Below are 25420 nucleotides of genomic sequence, written 5' to 3' on the forward strand. Positions count from 1 at the left end.
TGCTGCCACTTGACCTCAGGTCCCAGAACTGTGAGATAATTGCGCTGCTCAAGTCACTCAGTTTGTGGTTCCTTGTGCATAACAGCCTCGCCAGTGTGCATATACTATGCAATTGCACAAGTACTTGCTGGATGAGGAATTGGTTCTGGATTCCGAATGGAACACATTTAAATAGAACATGTCCCCTGATTTCAAGGAGCTCATAGTCAAGCAGAGGAGGCTCGCTCGCTCGCGCTCTCTCACTCTCACAGACACACATGCACTCAAGCAGTAATCCTGAAAGTAGCAGATTGCATAAATTTGTAGTGCTCTGGGAAGGATGTGTTTATTTGGGCTGGATCTAGGACAATTCCACTTGGTGGGCAGGTTATGAATTACAAATTAAAATGGTTATTTAATCATGATGCCAGTTCCTAAAAACACATTCAATATGCCTTCATACTTCACTCTTACATAATTTTTAAAAAAGATTTATTTATTTGAAAGTCAGAGTTACACAGAGAGAGGAGAGGTGGGGGGGTGTCTTCCATCCAATAGTTCACCCCCCAATTGGCTGCAACAGCAGGAGCTGCGCCGATCCGAAGCCAGGAGCTTCTTCTGGGTCTTCCACGTGGGTGCAGGGCCCTAAGGACTTGGGCCATCCTCTACTGCTTTCCCAGGCCACAGAAGAGAGCTGGATCAGAAGTAGAGCAGCCAGGTCTCGAACCAGTGCCCATATGGGATGCCGGCGCTTCAGGCCATGGCATTAACCCGCTGCACCACAGTGCTGGCTCCTCACTCTTACATAATTAAAACATCAAGTCCCCCCCCACCCCATTTTTTTTTTCAAGTCGTAGCTAAAGCTCAGGTCAACCCGGAAACACTTCCTCCTTCCTTCTCCCTGTCATGCTGCCACGTGATTGGACGGAGCAATTGCCGACCGTGTATTCAATTACTGATCTCTGAGGCGTTGAACCTGGCTCGTGTTTCAGCTCCAGGTGAGCAACGTGATAGCTGCTACTTCTAAAGAATGAGCTTCACATGTTCTCAATCGTTTTCATGGCTCTGTGCGTGGAAGCAAATCATTGGCCTTCAGAATATTGCTCCGCCGGGGAAAGAATTTATGTTTCCCAGAGCTGGAGATCTTAAACATAACCAATAGCATTTGCAGGACAGGCAACACAGGACACCTAAAGTATTTTCCTTGTTTTATTGCTACCCAGGCTTGTCATTTCTTACACTGAAACACCTCTGAGTGGACCAGATTGGGGCTTTAGTAAAGCCAGGTGAAGCTCACTCTGTCCTTCTGCCTCAGCCTGAATCACTAAGCCAGTTTTCAGTATATTTTAGCCCTTGTTACTCGAGTGATGCCATTTGCTGTGGCCAATCTGTGCTCGGCGCATCAAGGGCAGCCCTAATCCAGCAGATCCAACCCATTTTGAAATCGTGAGCCCCACTTATTAAAATGTCTGGTTGCCTGGGTGATGGAGCAGCTGGCAGCCGGGCAGGTGAAATAAAGGACGTGCTGTGACACATCCACGTTTGAAAGCTCAGTTGTTTATCTCCAGTTCCAATTTCTTTGTTTTTATTTGCTGAATACAGCACCAGTAAACTGTGACATGACAACAGCAAAATTGCAACCTGGGCTAGAAAAACCTGCGCCTGCATCACTACCTTATGACGAGGTTTGAGTAAGAGAGGAAGCACGAGCAACAGCACTGCTGTGATCTGGGGTTGACTTCGGGCCCTGTCCTGGATGCCGTGGTCTTGGACAGTGTATCTGGGCAGTGCCTCTGGGTTTGCTTTCCCTCATCTGTAAAATGGGCATGAGCGAGGTGTTCGAAAAGGCTTGCGGAAACACGAAATTAAAAGATGTTTATTTTGGTGCAAAAATTTTTAAATCCGTGCCTAGTTTTTCATGATATACATATTTCCCATGGACTTTCAGGACACGCCAGGGTAACATTTGCCTCCCTTCGTTGTTAAGATAACGGGTGAGGGGCAGGTGGGGGGTGCAGCCCTTCAGATGCCACTTGGGACACCCCATCCTGTACTGGAGTGCCTGGGTTTGAATCTCAGTTCTACTCTCAATTTCTGATATGCATGCTGGGAGAAGGCAGCAGGTGATGGCTCCGTTACTTGTGTTCCTGCCTTCCTGCCAGTTCCGTGAGAGACCTGGTTTGAGTCCTGGGTTCCTGGTTTCGGTGTGGCCCAGTCTTGGTTTTTGTGGGCTTCTGGGGAGTGAAATAGCCAATTTCTCTTTCGTGTACATTCTTTCTCTTCCCCTGCTTTTCAAATAAGTAAATATAATTGGTTGAGAAAAGAAAAAGATTACATGTTAGTACAGCACAGTGAATGCCAAGCCACAGTGGAATCTAGGCAAAGAAAAATCAGTAACACTGGTCCTGTCTTTATTTCAAATTTTGACATTTTGTTCATTGTGGATATTTGGCCTAAATTTGATTTTTTAAAAAATATTTATTTGAAAGTCAGTGTTACAGGCAGAGAGGGAGAGACAGAGAGATCTTCCAGTCGCTGGTTCACTCTCCAGCTGCTCCACTTTTTTTTTCTTTCTTTTTTTAAAATATTTATTTAATTGAAAGAGTTACACACAGAGAGAGAAGGAAAAGCAGAGAGAGAGAGGTCTTCCAACCGCTGGTTCACTCCCCAGATGGCTGCAATAGCCAGAGCTGAGCTGATCTGAAGCCAGGAGCCAGGAGCTTATTTCAGGTCACCCACACTGGTGCAGGGACCCAAGGACTTGGGCCATTTTCTACTGCTTTCCCAGGCCATAGGAGAGAGGTCGATCGGAAGTGGAGCAGCAAGGACTCGAATCAGCGCCCATGTGGGATGCAGGTGGCAGCTTTACTCGATACTCCACGGCCCCCAGCTGCTCCACTTCTCATCCAGTTCCCTGCTAATGGCTTGGGGAGGTAGCGGGAGATGGCCCAGGTATTTGGGTCCCTGCATCCATATGGGAGACCCAGATGAAGTTTTGGCTCCTGGCTTTGACTTGGCCGAGCCCCTGCTGTTGCAGCCATTTGAGGCATGAACCAGCAGATGAAAGATCCCTCTCCTCTTTCTCTAACATTACCTTTCAAATAAATAAATACATCTTAAAAAAATAAAGTATTATTTGTCAATCAGGTTTTCTGGAGTACCCTGAAATTTTATATCTCAATGATTACCCCACTCATTTCACCCTAAGCCCAGTCTTTGGCACTCAGTGACTGTTAAGAATTAATATTTAAATTCTACTGAAATTTAAATTTAATAATGCTAAATGTTATTACTTACCCATCAAGAGTCCACCTCCTTAAAACACTAATGACAAGAAACATTGTAAGGATTTATTTGTTCCAGATGTTGTGCTAAGTTCTTAAAGTTCTTATTGAATCCTCACCATTTTATAAGATTGTTTTGATTGTTATTTCTATTTTATTAAAAATGTAAGCCACTTCAACTAGGAGGCGTAAATAGTAAGTGGAATTTTAGGGTGTTAGAAGTTGAGTCTTAAGGACTTCTGAAACGTGTCTGTGTACATAGCCTTGAATGAATTCAGATTGCGAGTGCCAAACTCCTTCCTGTAAGAACCAAGGATGGCCTCTAGATGGCCACATTGACCAATTTTGTAAGCACCGACTTCTGGGCCAGAAAACACTGTTTTAGGAAAGGTTTTCTCCAGGTACGGTCCAGAAGAACGCCCACACCTTCTGCGCATGCTCACAGAGCACACTGGGCCTGGCCTAGAACTTTCTGGTCTGAAACAAGGCTCTGGGATTGGGCAGGGCCAGCTTCTCCGTGCACGGTGAGCCGATGACATCCGAGGTCGCTGTGATGCAGGCGTTGAAGTGTCCATTACTTCCTGTCCCACCTGCCCTGGGGCAGGGCCCTGGCACAGAGCTTTGTGGGTATCTGGTCCTAAATGGTTTTGTTTGTTATCCTGTATGAATTTTTTTCCAGGATACTCTAAGTGCTAGATATTCTACTTTTTAAAAATCAGTTACAGGGGAGGGCACTGGCTTAGTGGTTCAGCTGCTGCTTGGGACACCTGAGTTCCATATTAGTGTGCTTGGGTCTTCTATCCACTGGTTCACTCCCCACATGGCCACAATGGCTGGAGTTGGGCCAATCTGAAGCCAGGAGCCAGGAGCTTCTTCCAGGTCTCCCACATGGGTGCAAGGAACCCAAGCACTTGGGCCATCTTCCACTGCTTTCCCAGGTCATTGGCAGGGAGCTGGATCGGAAGTGGAACAGACAGGACTTGAACTGGTGCTGATATGAATCTGGTACCAGAGGCACAGGTTTAACCTACTGCGCCACAGCACCAGTCCCCTGGGTGGTGTTTAACACGATATCACTGAGCACCTTTCCCCCACCTTTCTCCCTCCCCCTCTTATCCAGGAAACAGTTCATAGCATGAAAGGTGCTGGGAGCTTGACATCATGTTCCCCTTGAGAGATAGGTGCTAAAGGAGGAAACTGAGGCCCAGGGAGGTCAGGGAACACCCCTGAGGTGATAGGACAGGCAGGTGGCCCTGCAGGCTTCTGCAGGTGTGCTGGACTTCAAAGTGCACCCACGTAAGCACTACTTTGTAAAGATGGTGATGTCCGCCCCCAGGAAGGCTGCTTGCCTGGTAATTGAAGGGCTGCTGAGAACGCCCTTGGCCCCCTGAGGCTGCCAGTCTCTGAGGGGAGATCTTTCTCCCTCTGGCTTCTCAATCTTTGATTGCCTTAGGAAGCCAGGTTCTTCTGAGAATGAGAGGGCGACCCAGACAGTGGCTCCCTCCTCCAGCTCTGTGGGCGTGCTGGGAGGGAGGGGGACTGAGACTGAGTGCTTCTCAGTCTGCTAAGGCCAGAGCCTGCTGAGTACCTCCCTCAAAGCCTGAGCACTGCGGGCCGGTGCTTGTGGCATAGTAGTGTAAGCCTCTGCCTGGAGCGCCGGCATCCCGAATGGACACTGGTTCAAGTCTCAGCTGCTCCTCTTCCAATCCAGCTCTCTGCTATGGCCTGGGAAGGCAGTGGAGGATGGCCCAAGTCCTTGGGCCCCTGCACCCATGTAGGAGACCCAGAAGAAGCTCCTGGCTCCTGGCTTCGGACCAGCCCAGCTCTGGCCATTGCAGCCATTTAGGGAGTGAACCAGCAGATGGAAGACCTTTCTCTCTGTGTCTCCCTCTCCGTCTGTAACTCTGCCTCTCAAATAAATAAATAAATCTTTAAAAAAAAAAAAAAAAAGGCTGCCACACGTTTTCCTCCATCCTGTTGGCAAAACTCACTCCAGCTCAGCTGGCCTCTTGGGGGCGCTTCATCTAGAGCCTTTTCAAGACACACAAGAGCCCTGTCGCCCATTGTTGGGACTATGCTGGCATCTCAAAATAGAACCTTTTTTATTTTTTTATTTACATGAAAGTCAGAGTTACACAGAGAGAGAAGGAGAGGCAGAGAGAGAGAGAGAGAGAGAAAGAGAGAGAGAGAGAGGCCTTCCATCTGCTGGTTCACTCTCCAATTGACCACAACAGCTGGAGCTGCACCCATCTGAAGCCAGGAGCCAGGAGCTTCTTCCTGGTTTCCCACATGGATGCAGGGGCCATCTCCCACTGCTTTCCCAGGCCATAGCAGACAGCTGAGTCGGAAGTGGAGCAGCTGGGACTTGAACTGGTGCCCATGTGGGATGCTGGCACCGCAGGCGGCGGCTTTACTCACTACGCCACAGCGCCGGCCCCTTTTATTTATTTTAAATCACCTAGGTATCTTTAAAGCCTTAGACAGTGTCTAGTCTTCTTCCTTTTAAAAAAAAAAAAACAGTATTATTATGTTTGAAAGGCAGACTTAGAGAGTGGGAGTCAGAGATCTTGTCTGCTGGTTCACGCCCTCAAAATGGCAGCAACAGCCACGGCTAGGCCAGGCTGAAGCCAGGAGCCTGGAACTCCATCCAGGTCTTCCATGTAGGAGGTGGCATGGGCCCAAGGGCCATGTTCTACTGCTTTCCAAAACTAGCAGGGAGCTGGATTGGAAGCAGAATAGCCGGGACTCGAACCTGTGCTCATATGGGATGCTGGCATTGCAGGTGGCAGCATAACCCACTGCACCACAATGCTGGTTCCAAGATCTTCTATTCTTTTTGCTTCGCTGGGTCTTCTCTAACCCATCTGCAAGCCGAGGCTGAAGCAACTGCTCCCCAAAGCGGCCCACAAAGTCCTGCCCATCTCGGGCATGATTCACATCCCCCTGCACTCTCTCTCCCACCCTCGGCTTTCACAGGATTGAAGATCAGGCTGAGTTACATGGTCTACTTCTATTTCTCCTCCATCAGATCATGGCTGCAGGCCAGCAGGGGTCCCCTACTCCCACCTCTCCCGTATCCTCACTGTGCAGGGTAATGCCTGACTGACACAGGTTTAGTGTCCTCATAATCTTTGCACAGATGGCTTTTCAAATCAATCTCCCTGGGCTCTCACCAAGCATCCTTTCCTTTACTTCTTTCCTTCCCTCCAAAATAGACAATCTTTGCTTTAAGCCCTGGGAGGCAGCACTTTCAGAGTTAGGTGTGACCTTTGTCCTAGATAAGGCCCCTGGGTTTCTCTGTTGCCACTTTGGGACCTTTGGTTGGGACAACCCTTTGTTGTGAGATCAGACCGTACATAGTGAGATGTTTTCTGGCCCCCATGTGCCAATCATACCTCCAGATCACTGGGAGAACCCAAAACCTTGGGGGTACCAGCATATTTGTGAATGCCCCATAGGGACTGGTACACCCTTGGGCACTTCATGAGTGTTATAAGCACACTCAAGAAGAAATTATCTAAAATTCTGAGATTAAGCCAATTGCCATCCACAGTATGAGTTTCTTGCCAAGGCTGCTGATATCGGAAAACGGAAAGGAGTGGAGAGAACGTGTTTTGTGAGTGTTTCTAGGCTGAGAACAGCAATCAGATAGGTATTGCCAAAGACATCTCATGCCTATTTTCTGTTTTCTTTCTTTTTTTTTTTTTTTTTTTTTTTTTTGACAGGCAGAGAGGACACAGAGAGAGAGAGAGACAGAGAGAAAGGTCTTCCTTTTGCCGTTGGTTCACCCTCCAATGGCCACCGCGGCCAGCGCGCTGCGGCCAGCGCACCACACTGATCCGATGGCAGGAGCCAGGTACTTAATCTGGTCTCCCATGGGGTGCAGGGCCCAAGGACTTGGGCCATCCTCCACTGCACTCCCTGGCCACAGCAGAGAGCTGGCCTGGAAGAGGGGCAACCGGGACAGAATCCGGCGCCCCAACCGGGACTAGAACCTGGTGTGCCGGTGCCGCAAGGCGGAGGATTAGCCTAGTGAGCCATGGCGCCGGCTTATTTTCTGTTTTCTTTAAAGGAGAGATAGTATCTTTCACGGAGTCATCAAAGGCAGAAGAGGAAGGAAGTGTTGAAAGGACTCTGTGGTGGTAGGCTCTGATTCTCATGGGAGATTAATCCCAGATTCACTTTCGGCAGAGAAGCAAGAGTGAAGCCCACGAGGACACACTTCTGATGGAGCTGAGTGCGGAGAAGCCTTCTCAGGGGCGTTGCCCAGAGCAACTTCATATTTCATAATCTCATGCTGCCCCCGAGCCATCAGAAATAGGGGAAGGATCAATAGGGGGCCTTCAGTGCTCCTGATCAATACTTAGGTCATTACAGTTATTCGCTGGTGTGAGACATTTTATTGATTCGAAAACAATTTCAGAAATGTACTTGGTCCACTGATGAGTTCATCCAGGATGAATAATTCAACCTCATGGGCAGCCACCTGAAACTAATAGTATTCTAGTTAAGGGTGGCCTCGACCTGTGCTTGAGGTAGGCCTGACCCTGCCCTTCCGCCACTGGAGAATAGAAGAAAACAAGGTCTGTTATCTGTAAGAAGCGGTAACAAGCAAGCAAAGCTGGCCCGGGCATGCACTCAGTCCACTGTCTTCAGTCTGTCCTCTTTGCTCTTAGGGTAGAGATGCTTCTGGAAAACACGCATAGCAGATGTTTAGGAGTAGATAAATCAGGACTTATTCCCTGCCTTTCTCCTAACAGTGGCATAAGTTTCAGTCAGTGGCTAATTCCCAGATTCTTCATCTGGAAAATGGAGATGATACAGAATGGTACACCTAACTGGGCTGTTGTGGGGATTATGGGAACAGTCACATAGAAAGTTCTTCCTGCACACCAGCCTGGAACACGTGGACCTAGAATTCAACACGTGTCAACTCAGCTTTGCAGCAGGATGCACTTTTCTTCCTTCTGCTCCAATGTGGCCTAAGGACAGAGGTGGAAGGGGGACAAAGTAGCAGAAAAGACCTAGGAGAATCCTGAGGCATGGCTAAGAGCAGAGTGAAAAACGAGAGAGAAAAGGCACTCGCCAACCTTTTAGCTCAGAGTTAAGTCTTGCAGATCTTCTGGGCTCTGTGTATGGGCCAAGAGATTTTTCTTTCAGGAAATGCATTACATCTCCATGCACCATGAGATCACAGAGGACAGCAAATGGCCTGCCTAGGGAGCATGCATGAAGCACCCCTTTGGTGTGACCCCAGGGCAGTGGTCTGAAAACCCTACTGCTGTGGCTTGCAGCAGGGTAAGAACAGAAATTCACAGTCAGGGATTACAAACTTTGATTGCAACTTGACAGAACAGTTTTATGCCTGCTGGATCTATTAATACGTAGGCATGCACATTTTTCTGTTATTTCAATGATTTAGTCATCTACTTTTCACCGAATTAACTTTTTTTTTTTTTTTTTTTTTTACAGGCAGAGTGGACAGTGAGAGAGAGAGAGAAAGGTCTTCCTTTGCCGTTGGTTCACCCTCCAATGGCCGCTGCGGCCGGCGCACCGCGCTGATCCGAAGGCAGGAGCCAAGTACTTCTCCTGGTCTCCCATGGGGTGCAGGGCCCAAGGACTTGGGCCATCCTCCACTGCACTCCCTGGCCACAGCAGAGAGCTGGCCTGGAAGAGGGGCAACCAAGACAGAATCCGGCGCCCTGACCGGGACTAGAACCTGGTGTGCCAGTGCCAGAGGCGGAGGATTAGCCTGTTGAGCCATGGCGCTGGCCCCTCCTTAGCATTTCACTTTATTTTACTTTACAGAACTGTGAGTCCACAATGGATTGGAAATTCTAAAAAGCCAGTCTCTCAGCACTGTTAAGGTTGAGAGACACTACCCTGGAATATAATCCAAGCTGGGTCTACTGCACTGAAGGAAATAATTATTCCGATTTTGAAAGCTCTTTAAGGACTGGCATTGAGGAAAACTCTTTAGTCTGAAACTTTGTTCCTAAGAACAGGCCAAGCTAATAGCTTACAATTCTGGACTGTTTATTACTTGTAACATTTAAGCTTTGATGAGAACAAGAATTGAGGAGGGTTTTTTTCAAGGACAGAAAAAATATAAACACCAAGGGAAGTGAGACAACTAAAAAAATCCACCTTGTAAAATATACATCTTGCGAGGTAGATCAGTACGTACTGACACAGTGCAAGACCCAAGCAGTATCAGGAAACAAATAAATGAGAAAAGCAGCAAAATGCACGTCAGGTTGAATAATTTGCTTTTGCCACTTTTGGGTCTTCAAGATACAGAGCAATGTGGTTGAGATTTTTCAGGAAAGCCAAGAGGAAGTCCCCTCACAGGTCTTGACATGTCCATTCCTGTCCCTTCTTTTCCTATTTGGGAGCCAGGTTTACTTGCCCATTCAAGGCAGACTTGCAAACTCAGCTCACACTTCTTGAACAGGTAAAGGTTATTTACACATATGTACATGTATGGAAATATTAAAAAGGTCTCCCTACATTTCACTGCCCACTCCTTTCTCTCCACAGTGTAGGATAAAAGCTGTCAGATGAAATCTTTTCCCAAATGTAAAAGACCTGTTTGTCAGTCTGGGAAACAAGGATGAATTACTCATTCCAGATACACAACAACGCCAAGACCAGAAGACCTAAGACTTCTCATCAGTCATCCTCCGTGAGGCAATGAACTATCGTAGTTCATCAATTCTGAGATAACTTCATTGTAAGGAACAGCATACTTTATGTATCACTAAGAAAGAAAAAAATAGTTCCAATTCAACTGGGATGCATGTCATCAATCAAAAAATGAACTTTGTTGTCTGATATCAACAGGAAAAAAATTGCATCTTGGAACTGACCAAATATGGTAACGCTATAACTAAAAATCTGAAATTTCACCGAATGTGGTAACCAAAGTGGAGCCCTTCAAGCTGCTTTGTGTGACCCCTAAGCACAAATGGAAGAAGACGTGAACATTCTCAGTAGTACACCTTTACTTTATTGACCTATGTAAAAAAAAAAAAAAATAGGTCGTAAAAAGTCAAAACAGTAAAAGAATATGCAAAAGGCTATTTCTGTTTCTAGAAGGCTATACAAATATGCAAAAAGGAATAAGTTATTTTTTTGCTTGTCTTTGTTTTTCCAAAACTTTCCCCCAAACTTCATCTCTAATGATACAAATGACTAAGGACCAGTTTAACAAATCCATTTTTTATGTATATATTACATGCTTTGGAATATAGATAGAAAATGTCCCCCAAAAATTGATCAGAAATTTCTCTATTCACAATATGAACAAGAAATCTGTATAAAAAGGTAGGGGAGAAGGGGAGGAGCACCTTATATGGAATTTTGAAGCAGAGTAAAGATGACAAAAAAGAACAATCTGGAATACAGAAAGCATTTGTTCTGAAAAACTAGCAAAATCCTATAACAAACCATAGCTAATTAGTTCTTCCAAGGAAAGTATGAGGTAGTATTAGCCTCATAATTGAATCTACTGCAGCTTGGAGGTTTTTTTTCTTTAATGTTAATTTTGTTTTTATGACTTAGTGACTTAGAACTACTTATGGAATCCAGACAATATGTTTGATTTTTTTAATGCTCACCATGGTAAGGCACACAATTCATCTAAAATGATGTGGCTTTTTTTTTTTTTTTTTTTTGCTTTAGGTCCTTTCTGTATCACCTTAAAATCCTTTTTCAAACTCAGGATTCTGCAAACTTTTCTCCTCAAGTCTGCCGAATCCCAGGACAGCCACGCTGGAGAGCTTCCAACCCAAACCATCGCTCATCATGCAACTGCTGGAGAAAGCAAAAAGGAGCTCGGTGACATTGTACCTTAGAAAAGTCTCCAAGCCGAGTTTGTCAATTATTCAGGGGGCTCCTTCCTTTTCCCCAATCTGCTACCATCGAGTTATATTACAGGATGTTACGGCAATAAGTCCAGCATTTTAGGGTGCTTATGAAAAAAAAAATCCCTCTTCATCATATCCCACACTCATTCAGAACTTCATGAAAATCCAACTTCTCTTCAAGTAATTTTCCAATACTGTCTCGGTGTCCGCAGGGAAGAGCAGGTGCTTCTTGGCCCGCTCAAGAATTCTGTCTTTGTGGCAGGGAGCTGGTTTCCCTTCTCTCGTCATTCTGAATTGTGCTCTGAGATCTCCCCCTGCTCCTTTTCCCATGGGGGCACCCGAATGTGCTTTCAGTTCGGAGGTCTGCCTTCCACAAGTTGTATCCCCGTAACAAGAGATGGCTCTTGGGGAAGGCTTCGCACAGAGTCCTCTCGTGGCAATGGTTCCAGTCTGCACTCAGAGCCAGCTGGGAAGGTTGAACGTGGAGCTTGAAAGGCCAAGTCCTCGTCCCAGGGGCTATGCAGGGCTTAGGGTGGGATTCACTTCCGGGGCATCCCAGGTCTTCTCTCCAGCCTCTGATGCCCTCAGGGAAGACGGACACATTTCGCAAGGCACACGAGTGGGAGAACGCAGTGCTCGGTCAAGACGCGCCGCTGCGTGGTGTTCAGACTAATGTTCCGGGCTTGGAGTCTTCGTGCCAAAAGAGCCTCTGTTCACTGCTCTCCAAGCTGTCATCCAAGCGACCTCCATCCGTGCCGTCCGGCGGCCGGCTCTCGGCGTACTGTCTGTGAAAGGAAACCAGAACAGTTACTGCTGGGGGTGGGGTCTGCCCCTCTGCTGCAGAGACGCCCACATGCAAGGAAAAAGTTAGTAGGAAGCGGGGTTAAGAAAAAGTTTCCAGAACTCGGAGACCAGGCCAAGGACAACCGTGCGTTCCTTCAATGTCACACTGGAGCATTGTCTAGGGGATTACTGAATTCTCTCTGGAGATATGCCTTTGTTTGCTTTAGGTTCACCATTCATTCGACCCAGACTGCATTAAGTTACACGTTAACTTGTAGCCTTTTGTCTGGAAGAAATACAAATAACTCTGTCTAATAGAGAGATGATGGTTATAGTTTTATTGCCCTGGTTGTATGTCTAATTTCATAATCTTATTCCAACATTCTCTCATTGTCCTGACTTCTCTTCGAATTTGCATTATCGGTCTTGCTAGTCTCCTTATGAAAGACTTAAACAAATCTTCAATACATGCTCATTTTTCATTAAGAGAAGTATTTTTCATTTCTTTTTAAAAACATATTTTGACAACTACATTTTATGTATTCTTCAAATTAAGGGAATATATTAGATGCTTACTATAGGGGTGCAGGAATTTACGTACAGGTAGCAGGGCATCCTGGGACATATTTTACAACCCAAAGGTTTTGGGGTCAAGGGCGAACTGTCAATAACTCTGGAAACAGCACCACATTTAAAATTTGTAGACATATCCAAATGCAAACACCCGATTATATGAACCATTCCAGCAGGCAAAAGCACATTATTATAACAGTAGGTTAAAAAAAGTTAGCTGGTTAGTAGATTGCTTTTTTTCTATTTCAGATTTCAAAGTCTTTTAGTACAGGTGATGCAATGTCTTTGGAAGAAGAGCCTTGGAAATAAGCACTAGGTAAGGAGAGGGTTTCCTTTTTAGTGTTTTCACACCGCCTATAAACAAAGTCAGGTCTCACAGCTTCACAGGCCGCAGCAAGCACAGCGCCTGCTCTGCAGGCGCCACCACACACAGCTGAGGGACTGTACTTACTACAGCTGGCTACGCTTAGCAAAACAGAATTTAAAACTGAGCTCATCTCTGGAGATACAACCATTCTCCGGGACAGAAGCCCTTGGTTTTGCCTAGTAACAGGTAGAGTTAGACAAGGAAGAGGGAGGGGATTGGGAAACAGGAAGTAAAAGGAAAAAAAACAAAAAACAAAAAACACATTCTTTAGAAACGCCGTTGGCAGCAGGATAGCCCAGACTCCAGCTGTATTATATCCTGGGTAACCTAAGAGATCTCTCATTTCTTCCTGCGAAAGTGCATGCCAATGACAATCACACCAAAATGGACAAAGAAAAAAATGTTTCATTTATCAAAATTTGCATCTTTCTGTAGTATTAGCACGCAGATACTCCACGGGAAAATGACCCCTAAGCAATCTGTGTTTATTGAAGAAAAAACAGCACACTGATAGATCGCTAATCACATCAAAACTTTAGCAGAGGGGGAATGCTTAAGTTTTTCAGCTTTCCCTTACTAACTTCTTACTTGTTCTAAAAATCATGTTTGCAATTTTAGAGCGAATTTCTAAAGCTTCGTGAGTAACTCTTCTCATATTTGCCCTATTAATAATGTTAAACTGACCAGATAGTAGTTTAAATATTTTTAAAATTCTTGATAAACAAGTGGGTGGAAATAGGCACTTGCTGTCTATGGGACTGGGAGGGTAAATGATGAAATTTTTCTGGAAAGCAAGGGTTTCTTAACAAATATACTTTTTGATATAACCCACTGACTGTACTCTAGGGAATGGCACACCAGTATTTTGCATTACTACATTAACAAGTAATATTATGTACAATTAAAAAAGAAAGAATGCCTCATAACAATTATTCAGAAAATAAGTACCTGTTAAATACCGCACGGTCTATTTACTGAGTGTATAATATTGGTTATATACAATAAGACTTAAAGGGTTTTATACATGTTTGTTATGATGCTAAAAGGCAGGATGTAGAATTTTACATACTAGATATAAAAATTGTATATGCCATATCATTCTGACTTCTTGAAAAATAAAATTAATATGTGAGGATGTTAGTGGCTGCTATCCCTAGAAGGTGGAGTTATGACAAAATAATTTCCTGCTTACCTACACCTTTCTATTTTCCACACTTTCTACAATGAGCTCAGATATGCATGATCATGTGTGCGTGTATGAACACACAGATACACAAACACAATAGAGATCTTTAAATAGCTTCTCATTTCCTGTACATTATGCCCCTCTGACTTCACAGTCCCCTATCAAGCAATGCTGGGCTGCCTGAAATGCGTGGGCAGAGTTGGTCAAACAGATTTTTCTCTGAAAAGGTTTAACACTTCCTCAGCTCAACAGAAGCAGTGTTCCAGATATCAGAACTGTTACGCACAGAACGATTTACAGAATTTCTTTTTCTTTTTTTTCGCTAGGCAGAGTTAGAGAGAGGAGACAGAGACAGAGAGACAGAGAGAGAGTTATAGACAGTGAGAGAGAGAGAGACAGAGAGAAAGGTCTTCCTTCTGTTGGTTGACTCCCCTAATGGCCGCTATGGCCGGTGCTGCACCGATCCAAAGCCAGGAGCTGGGTACTTCCTCCCGGTCTCCCATGAGGATGTAGGGACCCAAGCACTTGGGCCATCCTCCACTGCCCTCCTGGGCCACAGCAGAGAGCTGGACTGGAAGAGGAGCAACCGGGACAGAATCTGGCATCCCAATCAGGACTAGAACCCAGGGTGCCAGCGCCGCAGGTGGAGGATTAGCCAAGTGAGCCACGGCGCCGGCCACATTTATAGAATTTCTGAGTCAACAGGAAGGATAATGAAATCGTATAAACATGAAAACTATCTGCAAACGTATTATACGAAATGCTTAGAACCAGAGAAGGTATAGCTTGAATTTGGGGCCAGCACTTGGTTTCTTGCTCCTATTTCCTTCTCTAACATTATTTACAGAAATCCCAGCTATTTGACGTCCCCTGAAGTGTATTTTCATTAAAATTCTATTTTGAGCACACCCTTTGTTGAGTGGAGACAATTGGCTTAATCTATCTAAGCCAAGAAAAATTCTGGCTGAATGTGGCAAAGAGAAACAAAGCTTTGTGGGTGGAGCATCTCCAGTGTGCTTGCAACACTGAATGCCTTAATAAGAAACTGCTACCCTGCAAATCCACCAGTGTAGTGACCTTTCTAAGTTACAGTCTGTGTAAGTCTCTCATAGCTAAAAGCACACTGCCTCAAAGGAGTAAAAAAAAAAAATCCGGAAATGTTCTACTTCTTGGCAACTTGGCTGTGGATGATATTGAGAAAATAACAAGGAAAAAAGAGCTCTTCAAATTTTGTATAAGAATTTTGGAAACATGCAGTGCAGAGTTTGCAGAAGAAAAATCCATTTTAGCAAACTGTTCTCATGTGTTTCCTGTAATGTCCACAAAGAACGTCTTTTTAAAGGCAAATAGGACAGCTGCCCACGACTGTTCCTTCTTAATGAACACAGGGGCAGATGCAAAAAAGCAGCAAGTGTTGGAAATCAACTGTCCACCAACTGTCCAGGAGGAACTCTGGTATGAACAGCCTTTTCTGGAGTATGCAGCTTTTTCCTGCAAGGCTCCGGGAAAAGTTGAAATGGACACATAGATATACAGCTTCAAGTGCTATAATGAAAAAAAAAAAAAAAAAAAAGCAGGATAGTAAAAAAAAACCCTTCAGACTCAGAATGTAAGGGCCAGACTCCAAGGGCCAGTGTCTATCACAGTTCAGTTCAATCGTCATAGTGCAAAAACAGTCATGAGTAACAGGTAAATGAATGAGCTTGGCTGTTTCTCAGCAAGTAGCTTGCTAACTCCCTCTCAAGGGGATTTCATGATCCAGACAAGCAGGATTCTTGAATTCCTAGGAATAGGACCAGGCTCCTAGAATCTGAGCACAGCTTTCTCACCTGTTGGGAGACGGCAGAGGATTGTAGACACTGCCATAGCAGCTGGTGTAGGAATGTGCTGGCATCTCGTATTCGGAGAGCCCTAGTGTTAACTGGGTCCTCCAGGTCCCAGAAGCATTTGTGGAAGACACTAGAAATAAGAATGCAAAGAGAGCACAGATTAGTGGCAATATTCAGAAACTGGGTTAGGTCACTGAGATGTGCTTTAGTAAGAAGGGGCTTCAAAAGCTTTAGAGGACAAGGGGCAGTATCTTTTTCATGAATTTTTAAGTCCCTTGTATAATCAGCTGGGCGCAGGGTAGAGATTCAGAACCAGGATTTGCCATCGACACGGTCCCTACTCTAATTGGGTGACCTTTTGGTCATGTGACCTCATGTTTACCCTTTTAAAGCATCAACTTTCTCATCTGTGGAGTGGAGGCAGCACTATAAACATAGTCTGTGAATGTATGCTACCAGGATTAAGTAAAGTAATTATGAAAATCTTTGGCACTGTACCTGAATAACTATTACTACTTTATTAATGAGAATGAGATGAATTAGAAGACACATTTGTCAATTAAAAATATTAAAGAAAAACCCAAAAGATAAATAACAATAATCTCATATACCAAGAAACATTCCCATTTAGCAAAGCTTCAGTTCTAAACTGGAGGAAGAGGCTTTCGTAAATTGATTTTTTTTTAAAATTATTTATGAGAGAGAGAGAGAACAAACCCATCTGCTGGTTCACTCTCCCAATGCCCACAGCTGCCATGGCTGGGCTGGGCTGAAGCAGGGAGTCATGAACTCAATCCAGGTCTCCCATGTGGGTAGTAAGGACAAAATTACCTGAGCCATCACAGCTACTTCCCAGGTCTCACATTAGCAGGAAGTTAAAGTCAAGAGTCAAAGCCAGCATTTGAGCCCAAGTACTCCAATGTGGAACACAGATCTCTTAACCACTAAGCTAAATACCCTCTCCTATAAGTCAATTTGTTGAGGCTTGACTACAACTAAATCAAAGGCGACAATGACCACTGGCATATTTTTTGTCATAAAAGACGGGTTGGGTAGGGACCCAGTATAGGAAGGAACTCAGGGAGATTTAGTTTTATAGAGGGACGGAACTGGAACAAGACAAGGCATAATTTGGGAGCAAAGCCCAGTGAATGCCTCATCACCAGGTGTTTGCTATTCTCTCTATAAAACTAATCCTGCTCCATGCCTAGGATGCACAGGGTGACCACAATGCCACATTGGTCATCCCAGATTCAAAGGACAGAGTTGCTCACAATCTTTCCTGTCCCTCTCCAATTTCCTGTTCCTGGCTACCGATCTACTCTGTTCTATTTCACACCCACAATGAACCAGTGATCACAAGATTCTGCCTAACAGGTGGAAGACTGTCCTCTTGAGCTTCCAAGAACACCTCCTAAATCAGAGTTAGAGGCTCTGGGGCTTAGTGATGAGGATGTCAGAGCGAGGACAGAATCCCCACTCCACCACTTACTAGCATTGGGACATGGCCAGGCCCGTGTAAACTCTAGAAGCCAGAGCTGCTTCGGCTGCACAGTTAGGACAACAATAAACAACAACACATATAAAATGCTCAGCATGCCACGTGGCACGTGGTAAACACCAAACCAATGGTGATTGTCGTTTCCGTTGAAACTGAGTCATTGAGGGAGACTGTGGGGGCCTGGAAGTGACTACACTAATTTGGCAAAGAACTGGAAATTTATCCTCCCCTATATCTGTTGAAATGCATTTTCTATGTCTGGACAATGGAAATAGGAATGAGGAAAGCTCCAGAAGGGAATTTGGGGAGCATTAATGCCATCCCTTTAATTACCCAACAAGTGACATCTCTTGGTCTGTAGGGTCACATCCTGGTGGTGACAGCAAGGCTCACACCGGAGCTGAACCAGGAATTATTAACTCCATTCTCACCTTTGCCCCAGATACTTAGCCAGCAGACAGGAATGCTGAGGTTCCTAGGCTACACCTGCTTCTCCACGGCCCTGTGCCCGATGCCCATCCACAGGCATCTCAGTTCTCCTTGTTTGCTTTTCACCTGGTAACTCTCTGCCCAGGTTGGGGTTGTGAATGTTTCTCGTGCAGTGTCCTATGCTTTGGGGGGCAGAAAGATGTTCTCTAGATCAGGGACACAAATAACAAGAGATGACCAGAGGAGCCTTTTCACATGTTACATGTGGTAATAGATGGGACAGGCCTAGCACAAGTCCAAAGTCCTAAAAAACAGGAGCATGCTTGAACCAAACAGAGAATCTCCATGGAAATGCCTCTGTCAACAAGTTTATGAAACACTGGGCTCACCATTGCACAATGACTTGGGAATTACATCTCACTAAGGTGTCAAGCTTAAGGGAGGAGGCAAGACTTCGGACCTCAGGTTGTCATGCAGTTCAAGAATTCATTCATATTTACAGGTTGAAAATTACTCAGCATTCATATCTCTCTACGGCAACTGATTCAACATCGTGTGGGTGTGCTGGCTCACTGGCTGGATACCTGAAACCATAAGCAGACCCTCCCCGAGCCCCACTCTCTCCATTTAAGACACCTAGCACAGCTGAGGGCGTGCAGCAAGCCCTCCACAAATGTTAGGGTAGCCAGAGGCCAAAGTGAACATAAAGGGTATAAAACAAACATCTCTTTCAGTCCAAATTATCTCTGAAAATCCCTTAAGTCAACCATAGGGTAGAGTATCTATGAATAATGGATGGAGCTAAGGTGTGCAAAGTGCTTAGAACAGGGCCTACTAAATACTAGCACCTATCACAATTATTACAAAGCTGATGCAGGTACCTGGGCATTCAAAGTAAGTTTTTAGATCAAGTCCAGTGTTGTTCCGCTTGTCCACTGGGTTTAATCGACTTTTTATAATATAAAATGGGAGATAAAGCCATCACCTGCAGCACCAGCATCCCATATGGGCCCTGGTTCAAGTCCTGGCTGCTCCACTTCCAATTCAGCTCCCTGCTAATGTCCTTGGGAAAGCAGTAGAAGATGGCCCAAGCACTTGGGCCCCTGCACCCACGTGGGAGATCCAGAAGAAGCTTCTTGCTCTTGGCTTCAGTCTGGCACAGCCCTGGCCATTGTGGCCATTTCGGGGAGTGAACCAGTGGATGAAATTTCTCTATCTCTCCCTCTCTTTGTAACTCTACCTTTCAAATAAATGAATAAATCTTTTTAAAAAATATGTAAAACTCAATGAACTGAACACACTGAAGAAACGTGGCAGTCAATGTGAAGACTGGAAAGATACAAAGCATGTGAGAGCCATTGCCACAGGGCAGCATGTAGAGTAGGTCCTCAGTCTACGTGTGTTGAGGGGCTGGCAACTGGCCTGGTGGTTAAGGCACTGGTTGGGTTGTCTCCATTCCACATTGGAGTGTGGGATTGGGTATCCACCTTTAGCTCCTGACTTCAGCTTCTGCTAAGACAGACTCTGGTAGGCAGCAGTGACAGCTCAAGGAATTGGGTGCCTGCCACCCACGTAAGGAGACCTGGTTTGAATTCCTGGCTCCCAGCTTCCACCTGAAAAAGCAGCCATGGCTATGTGGACATTTGGGGAGTGAATCAGCATACAGGAACTCTGTTTCTTGGCCTCTCAAATAGATAAAAATTTTAGAAAATGTGTGTTGGGTTTCGTCTGCTACTTATGTGCTCAGACTCGTGTGCTCTGCGTCCTTTGGACAGCAGAAAACAACTGTTTTTCAGCTGGCAACTCTGACTGTGGTTCCAGTGAACGGCTCCCACCTTTGGGGCTTTGGGTATTTGTATGAGAATCCCTGAGGCACAGGTTTGGGTAGGCGGGGGCTATGACGTAAGTGAAATCTAGGGGTCCCATGCTTCCTCCATATTCTTACCTGAAGAGTAGGAAGACGCTCGGCTACTTGGAGAACAGGGTACTTGGAGTCCAGTGAACCCCAAGCATCTCTGTGAGGCCCTGTCAGAGTCAAAGCTGGTCTGGGGGCTGTGCCCCTGATCCTTGTGCCCAGAGGCCCGCTGGTACCAGCCACGCAGGTGCTCGGCGACTAAGGCCTTGTGGATGTTTTTGGTGATGTGCTCAGGTTTGGCGGCCGCCTTCCTGGGCAGCCGGAGAGTTGCATATGGGTTATGGGGCACCCGGTCGACCTCCTCTTCATGAAAGGATCTGCTGTAGTCCCGTTGGCGGTCATAGCCGTAGTGGGCTGAGGACCGGTAGGAGGGATTGACGCTATACTGGCCCTCCGTGCCATTCTCGTACATGTAGCCGCCACTATAATACAGGTCACACTCTGCGTAGGGTGTGTACCCAGCGATGTAGTAACTGGAAGAGTGTGGCTCCTGACTCTTCGAGTAGATGCCGTTCCTCAAACTGTCTTTCTGTGCCAGGTTGGGCATGCTTCCTGAATTTGAAGTGGAGACGTTTTGTTTCTTTGACCTTCTCCGACCCCGGGCACGAGTGTCCAATGTCTGGGTGGTGTAATAAGGACCGGCAACAGGCGTCACACAGTAATACTCCGTGCTCGACTGGCTGGTGTATGAAGACCCGTCATCGAGGATTTCGGTGCTGCTGCTTCTTTGGGATTTGGAGAGGGAGAAAAATGGCTTCTCGCTGTCCATCTCGGACAGCAGGTGGGACTGGGACTCGAGGCTTCCACTCCGCTGGCGGCAGTGCTGAGATGAGGATTCGGGTCTGAAACAGAAGAAAGGCACATGTGGAAAAAAGAAGGAAAGAAGGACCCAAAGAGGGGGAAAGAAACCCACACTGGATGATTTTGTAACTCTGGCACTGCAGGTACCACATAGAATCCATTTATTCAACCAGAAGTTCATTACCATGGTCAAAATGAGAAAGAACTTGGTTATGTCAGCTCAGGCCAAATCCTTCCCAGAGGGTAGGGAGGATATACACTGATGATGATGATGTACAACCTGCATTAAAGCCTGGAAACAAGGCAGGTGTTTGGCTCAGCAGTTAAGATCCCCATTGGGACGCCCACATGCCATATGAGAGTGCCTTGGTTCGAGTGTGAGCTCTGCTCCTGAATCTAGCTTCCTGCTACTGCACACCCTGAGGTAACAGGTGATGGCTCAAGGACTTAGGTCCCTGTCACTCATGTGGGAGACACAGGGTTGAGGTCCTGGCACCTGGATTTGGGTTGGTCCTGTCCCAGCTGTTTAAGGCATTTGGGGGAATAAATGAATGGGTAGGAACTATCTCTGCCTCTCAAAATAAATAAAGTGAACAGGAAAAAAAAAAAAACCCAGGATGTTTTTGGCTTCCAGGACAAGTGAGACTAGAGCAGGGGTTTCACTGCATGGTAGAGCAGAAACTGGGCTCTAAGGTCAGAGACACCTGCACTGAGTCGTGACTTGGCCATGTCCCTGCTGTACGAGTTTGCACAAGGTATTTAACCTCTCTACATCTGACTCCCATCTTGTAAAATGAGACAAAAAAAGAGTATCTAATATCCACCTCACTGCAGGCTTTTGGTGAGCACTAAATAATAAATTGCACATAAAACATTTAGCACAGCTCTCATGAAACACCTCCAAAGTGCTACTATCGTTAGGATCTTCACCCTTACCACTAAATGACACAGGGCGTTACCTGGCTGGTAAAATGGAGATACTAAAATCAAACATGGCTTTGGTGCTGACAGATCTGAACCTCTAAGTTAGCAGAAGACGTAGAACCAGAAATGCAGCAAGTCACTTAAATCAATAGAGAAAACCAACACAGCAAGACAAAACATCAAAGCAGAAACCAAGAGAGCCAAAGCCACAGGAAGGAAGCTGACTTACTCCAAGTGGCTGCTGCTATAGGCGTTGCGAGTGAGAACCGGCGTGGTGGGCATGCTCCGTCCTCCAGGGGGCCGCCTCTCCAGAGTCTTGTAAGGGCTGCTGTGTGTCGACAGCATTTCTCTATGGTGAAAAAGAAAAAAAGAGAGAGAGAGAGATTCAGGAAAGGAGGAACCTCCCAAGGTCTCTGGCAGCCTTGTCATAAGCTGATACGAAGCTCCCTATACGCTGAGGGGGAGGGGAACCCCGGGACAGAGATGGGAAGGGGTCTCTGTGGTTTCCTACCCTGGGACAACCACAGTGACTTTTAGGGAAGCACATGTGGTCTGACTCTCAGAGTCACAAACATAAAGGCAAAAAATATATAAACTTAATATTATTGCATTTGCATTCCTCCCTCCTGCCTCAACTGTTTAAAAATATAAAAACCAAGCTTAGCTCATGGCCTAAACAAAAATACGTGGCAGGAGAGATCTGGCCCAGGAGTTATTGGTTCCTGGGTCCTAGACCAGAAAGCTACATCCTTAAATCACTTTGACTACCTCTCAGCCAGTGAGAACACAACAGGAGCTACATTTTTTAAAATTACAAATAATTTTGTTTAAGGGGCCAGTGCTGTGGCACAGCAGGCTAATGCCCTGGCCTGAAATGCCGGTATCCCATATGGGCGCCGGTTCGAGCCCCAGCTGCTCCACTTCTGATCCAGCTCTCTGCTATGGCCTAGGAAAGCAGCAGATGATGGCCCAAGTCCTTGGGCCTCTGCGCCCGTGTGGGAGACCCTAAAGAAGCTCCTGGCTCCTGGCTTCGGATCGGCACAGCTCCAGCCATGGCAGCCAACTGGGGAGTGAACCATCAGATGGAAGACCTCTCCCTCTCTCTCTGCTCTCCTCTCTGTGTGTAACTCTGACTTTCAAAGAAATAAATACATCTTTAAAAAAAATTTTGTCTAAGTTTTTACTTATTATAAAAGCAGGTCACGGGGCCAGCGCTGTGGTGCAGTAGGCTAGGCCTCCGCCTGTGGTGCTGGATCCCATATGGGCATCGCTTCTAGTCCCAGCAGCTCCTTTTCCAATCCAGCTCTCTGCTATGGCCTGGGAAAGCCAGGTTTCACACATATATCTATATCTAAATCTATATACCTATAGTTATATTTAAAGATTTATTTATTTGAAAGTCAGAGTTATGGAGAGAGGAGGGAGACACACAAATACACAGAGAGGTCTTCAATCTGCTGGTTCACTCCCCAGATAGCTACAAAGGCCAAGGCTGGGCCAGGCCAAAGCCAAGAGCCCCAGAGTTCTTCTAAGTGGATGCAGGGGCTCAAGTATTTGGACCATCATTTGCTGCTTTCCCAGGCTCCAGGAAATGGAGCAGCTGGGATGCCACATGGGATGCCAGCATTGCAGGTGGCAGCTTAACCTGCTATGCCACAATGCTGGCCCTTAGGCTCCAGTTTCATAAGTAAAAATGTATTCCATCTGGATAATCTTCCTTTATTTTGAGGCTAACTTCCATCTCTGCTGAGATGCAGTATACTGTGATGACTAAAACACATCATGAACTTTAGTCTGTAGTTCTAGTTTACTGAGGTACAAATCTTGACTCCCACATTTACTTCTTGTTGAATACAAATATGTTATTCACAGACACTAGTCCTTGGTGTACTTATCTGTAAATGGTAATGACAGGAGTTACGATGTAAGGTTGTAGTTAGGATTAAACTCAATATACAGTGCCTAGGATATAGTAAGCGCTCCATAGATGTTAATTTCATCTCATTAGTATTATCAATGCAACGATGATGAAAGATATTTCTAAAAATTATTTAGTAATGCTCGGGAGCGAGAGGTGGGCATCAGACTTGGGTACTCTGATACAGTACAGGGCATCTCAACTGCTAGGCTAAAGCCCACCTCTATATTGGAGAGTTAAGTGACATTTCTTTCACAGATTAGGGTGCTATGCGTTTGAACATTCTGATGAGTCAAGTCAGTCACCACATCTTGAATCCTATTTTTTTTAAATAATATTGGTCCATACAACCAAATTCCAGGAACCACTGATCTGTTATCTCATTGCCCTGATAATACTCACCTGACATATTTGAGAAAAAAACTTGTATTTTTGATTTTACAGATTTAAAATTGAGTTTAAATCTCATGTAAGCAAGAAGAAATTTGCAGGATCAGAAGTTAGTCATATTACTTGGTTTGCCAGAGGGGCGTTCAACAACAATTTCCTTAGATTCAAGGTTATGAAGCTGTACTTTGGACATTATATCCAAATCCACACGATTCACATCCCTCTAACAAAATGGACTTTAAAATCAAGTTAGACAGTCAATCACTTTAAGACCTCTTAAAAACACTTTCACTTGCTCTCAATGACAAATAACTGGGTTAGTTCCTATGCTCAGGTTTACAAGAGAACATCTTCCAAAAGGCAAAATAAGAACAAGCATAAGGGAGCTGGCACTGTGGCACACAGGTTTAAGCCACTGCTTGCAATGCTCGTACACCATATAGGAGTACCAATTCAAGTACCCATAGCTCTGCTTCTGATCCAGCTCTCTGATAATGCACCTGGGAAGGCAAGAGAAGATGACCCAAGTATTTGGGCCCCTGCCACCCAGGTGGAAACTAGGATGGAGTCCCTGGTTCCTGGCTTCAGCCTAGCTCAGCCCTGGATACTGAGCCCGTTTGGGGAGTGACCCAATGGATGGGAGCTCTCTCTCTTTCTGCCTCTCCCTCTTTCTCTGTAACTCTGCTTTTCAAATAAATAAATAAATCTTAAAACAACCAGCAGAAATGTGCCAATCACTTTGGAAGAGATTTCTTTGTTGTATGGTGTTAACCTTACTGATGATACTGCTGCTCACCTGGACTGCCTGGTATCCACAAACTGCTCGTTCATGGATGACTTTCTGAAATGGATTCGCTCAATCCCGAGAGACTTGGGGGGCAGAATTCTTGGAGAATGAGGTACTGAACTTGGTCGCTGCCCAGCAAGAGGGAAGGCATCAATGGCTGTAATAAGTAAATGAATGAGTGAGTAAGTAAGTGGGTAAATACATAAGCAGAATAAACACCTTGCCAACATCACTAAAAAAGAAATTGGAAGGTCTCATGATCAAAGCTTTCTTCCACAGAGGATGTTTTTAGAAATACATTAACTTTCAAGAAATTAATTATTGTCTTTTATACACTGGAAAAAGGAAATTCCTGAATATTGATTTGGGGCCTGAACCAATGTTTGCCAATACAATGGGTATCTTTCTGAGCAAAGAATCACTCAGGCGGAATGGGGGACACTATATCTCTTTCAAAGTTTTATGAAGGAAAATCCCATGTCTCAAGAGCCAGGAAGAAATGGCCTGGGATATTTTGGCTCACCTCTATTTTTAAAGTTCTCAGGCCTCACTGGCCAGTGGCTCATCCAGTCACTGCATGGGAAGGATCTGATTCATGCTGCATCATCAGACACTTGTAGGATCTACCCCTGTTAGTTGGCATTTTCAGAGAGGAATGGCAAGTCTGGCCAAATCTTGGCTCAAAGGAAGAATTAGGAAATGGTGGGGGTTTATGCACCACAAAACATCAGGGAATACAAAGCAGTCAGGGCTGGGGGAGGGGTGGAGTGACTTCCCAGAATTTTTCAAATGTCATCAGATAGAGAGCCAACTCATTGGGTTAAGTACAAGGGATCACAAGGAAACATTCCATCTCTTGATATGAAGCCTATCCCATCATGCAGTG

General features: G+C 45.4%; 1 protein-coding gene across 1 annotated transcript in view; it reads right to left on the reverse strand.

Moving 5' to 3' along the window:
• Nucleotides 1-10389: 10389 nt before the first annotated feature.
• The window catches only part of FRMD4B (FERM domain containing 4B), a 374305-nt gene continuing 359274 nt past the window's right edge, over nt 10390-25420 (reverse strand). Inside the window, exons 20-24 of the mRNA XM_062201248.1 lie at nt 24544-24691; nt 21669-21788; nt 19745-20556; nt 15870-15999; nt 10390-11916 (exon numbers count right to left, since the gene is read on the reverse strand). Of these exons, the coding sequence (XP_062057232.1) occupies nt 11796-11916; nt 15870-15999; nt 19745-20556; nt 21669-21788; nt 24544-24691 (1331 nt within the window). The 3' untranslated portion in view covers nt 10390-11795. The remainder of the gene's footprint in view (nt 11917-15869; nt 16000-19744; nt 20557-21668; nt 21789-24543; nt 24692-25420) is intronic.

Source organism: Lepus europaeus, chromosome 9 (genome assembly GCF_033115175.1).
Source record: "Lepus europaeus isolate LE1 chromosome 9, mLepTim1.pri, whole genome shotgun sequence".
NCBI lineage: Eukaryota > Metazoa > Chordata > Mammalia > Lagomorpha > Leporidae > Lepus > Lepus europaeus.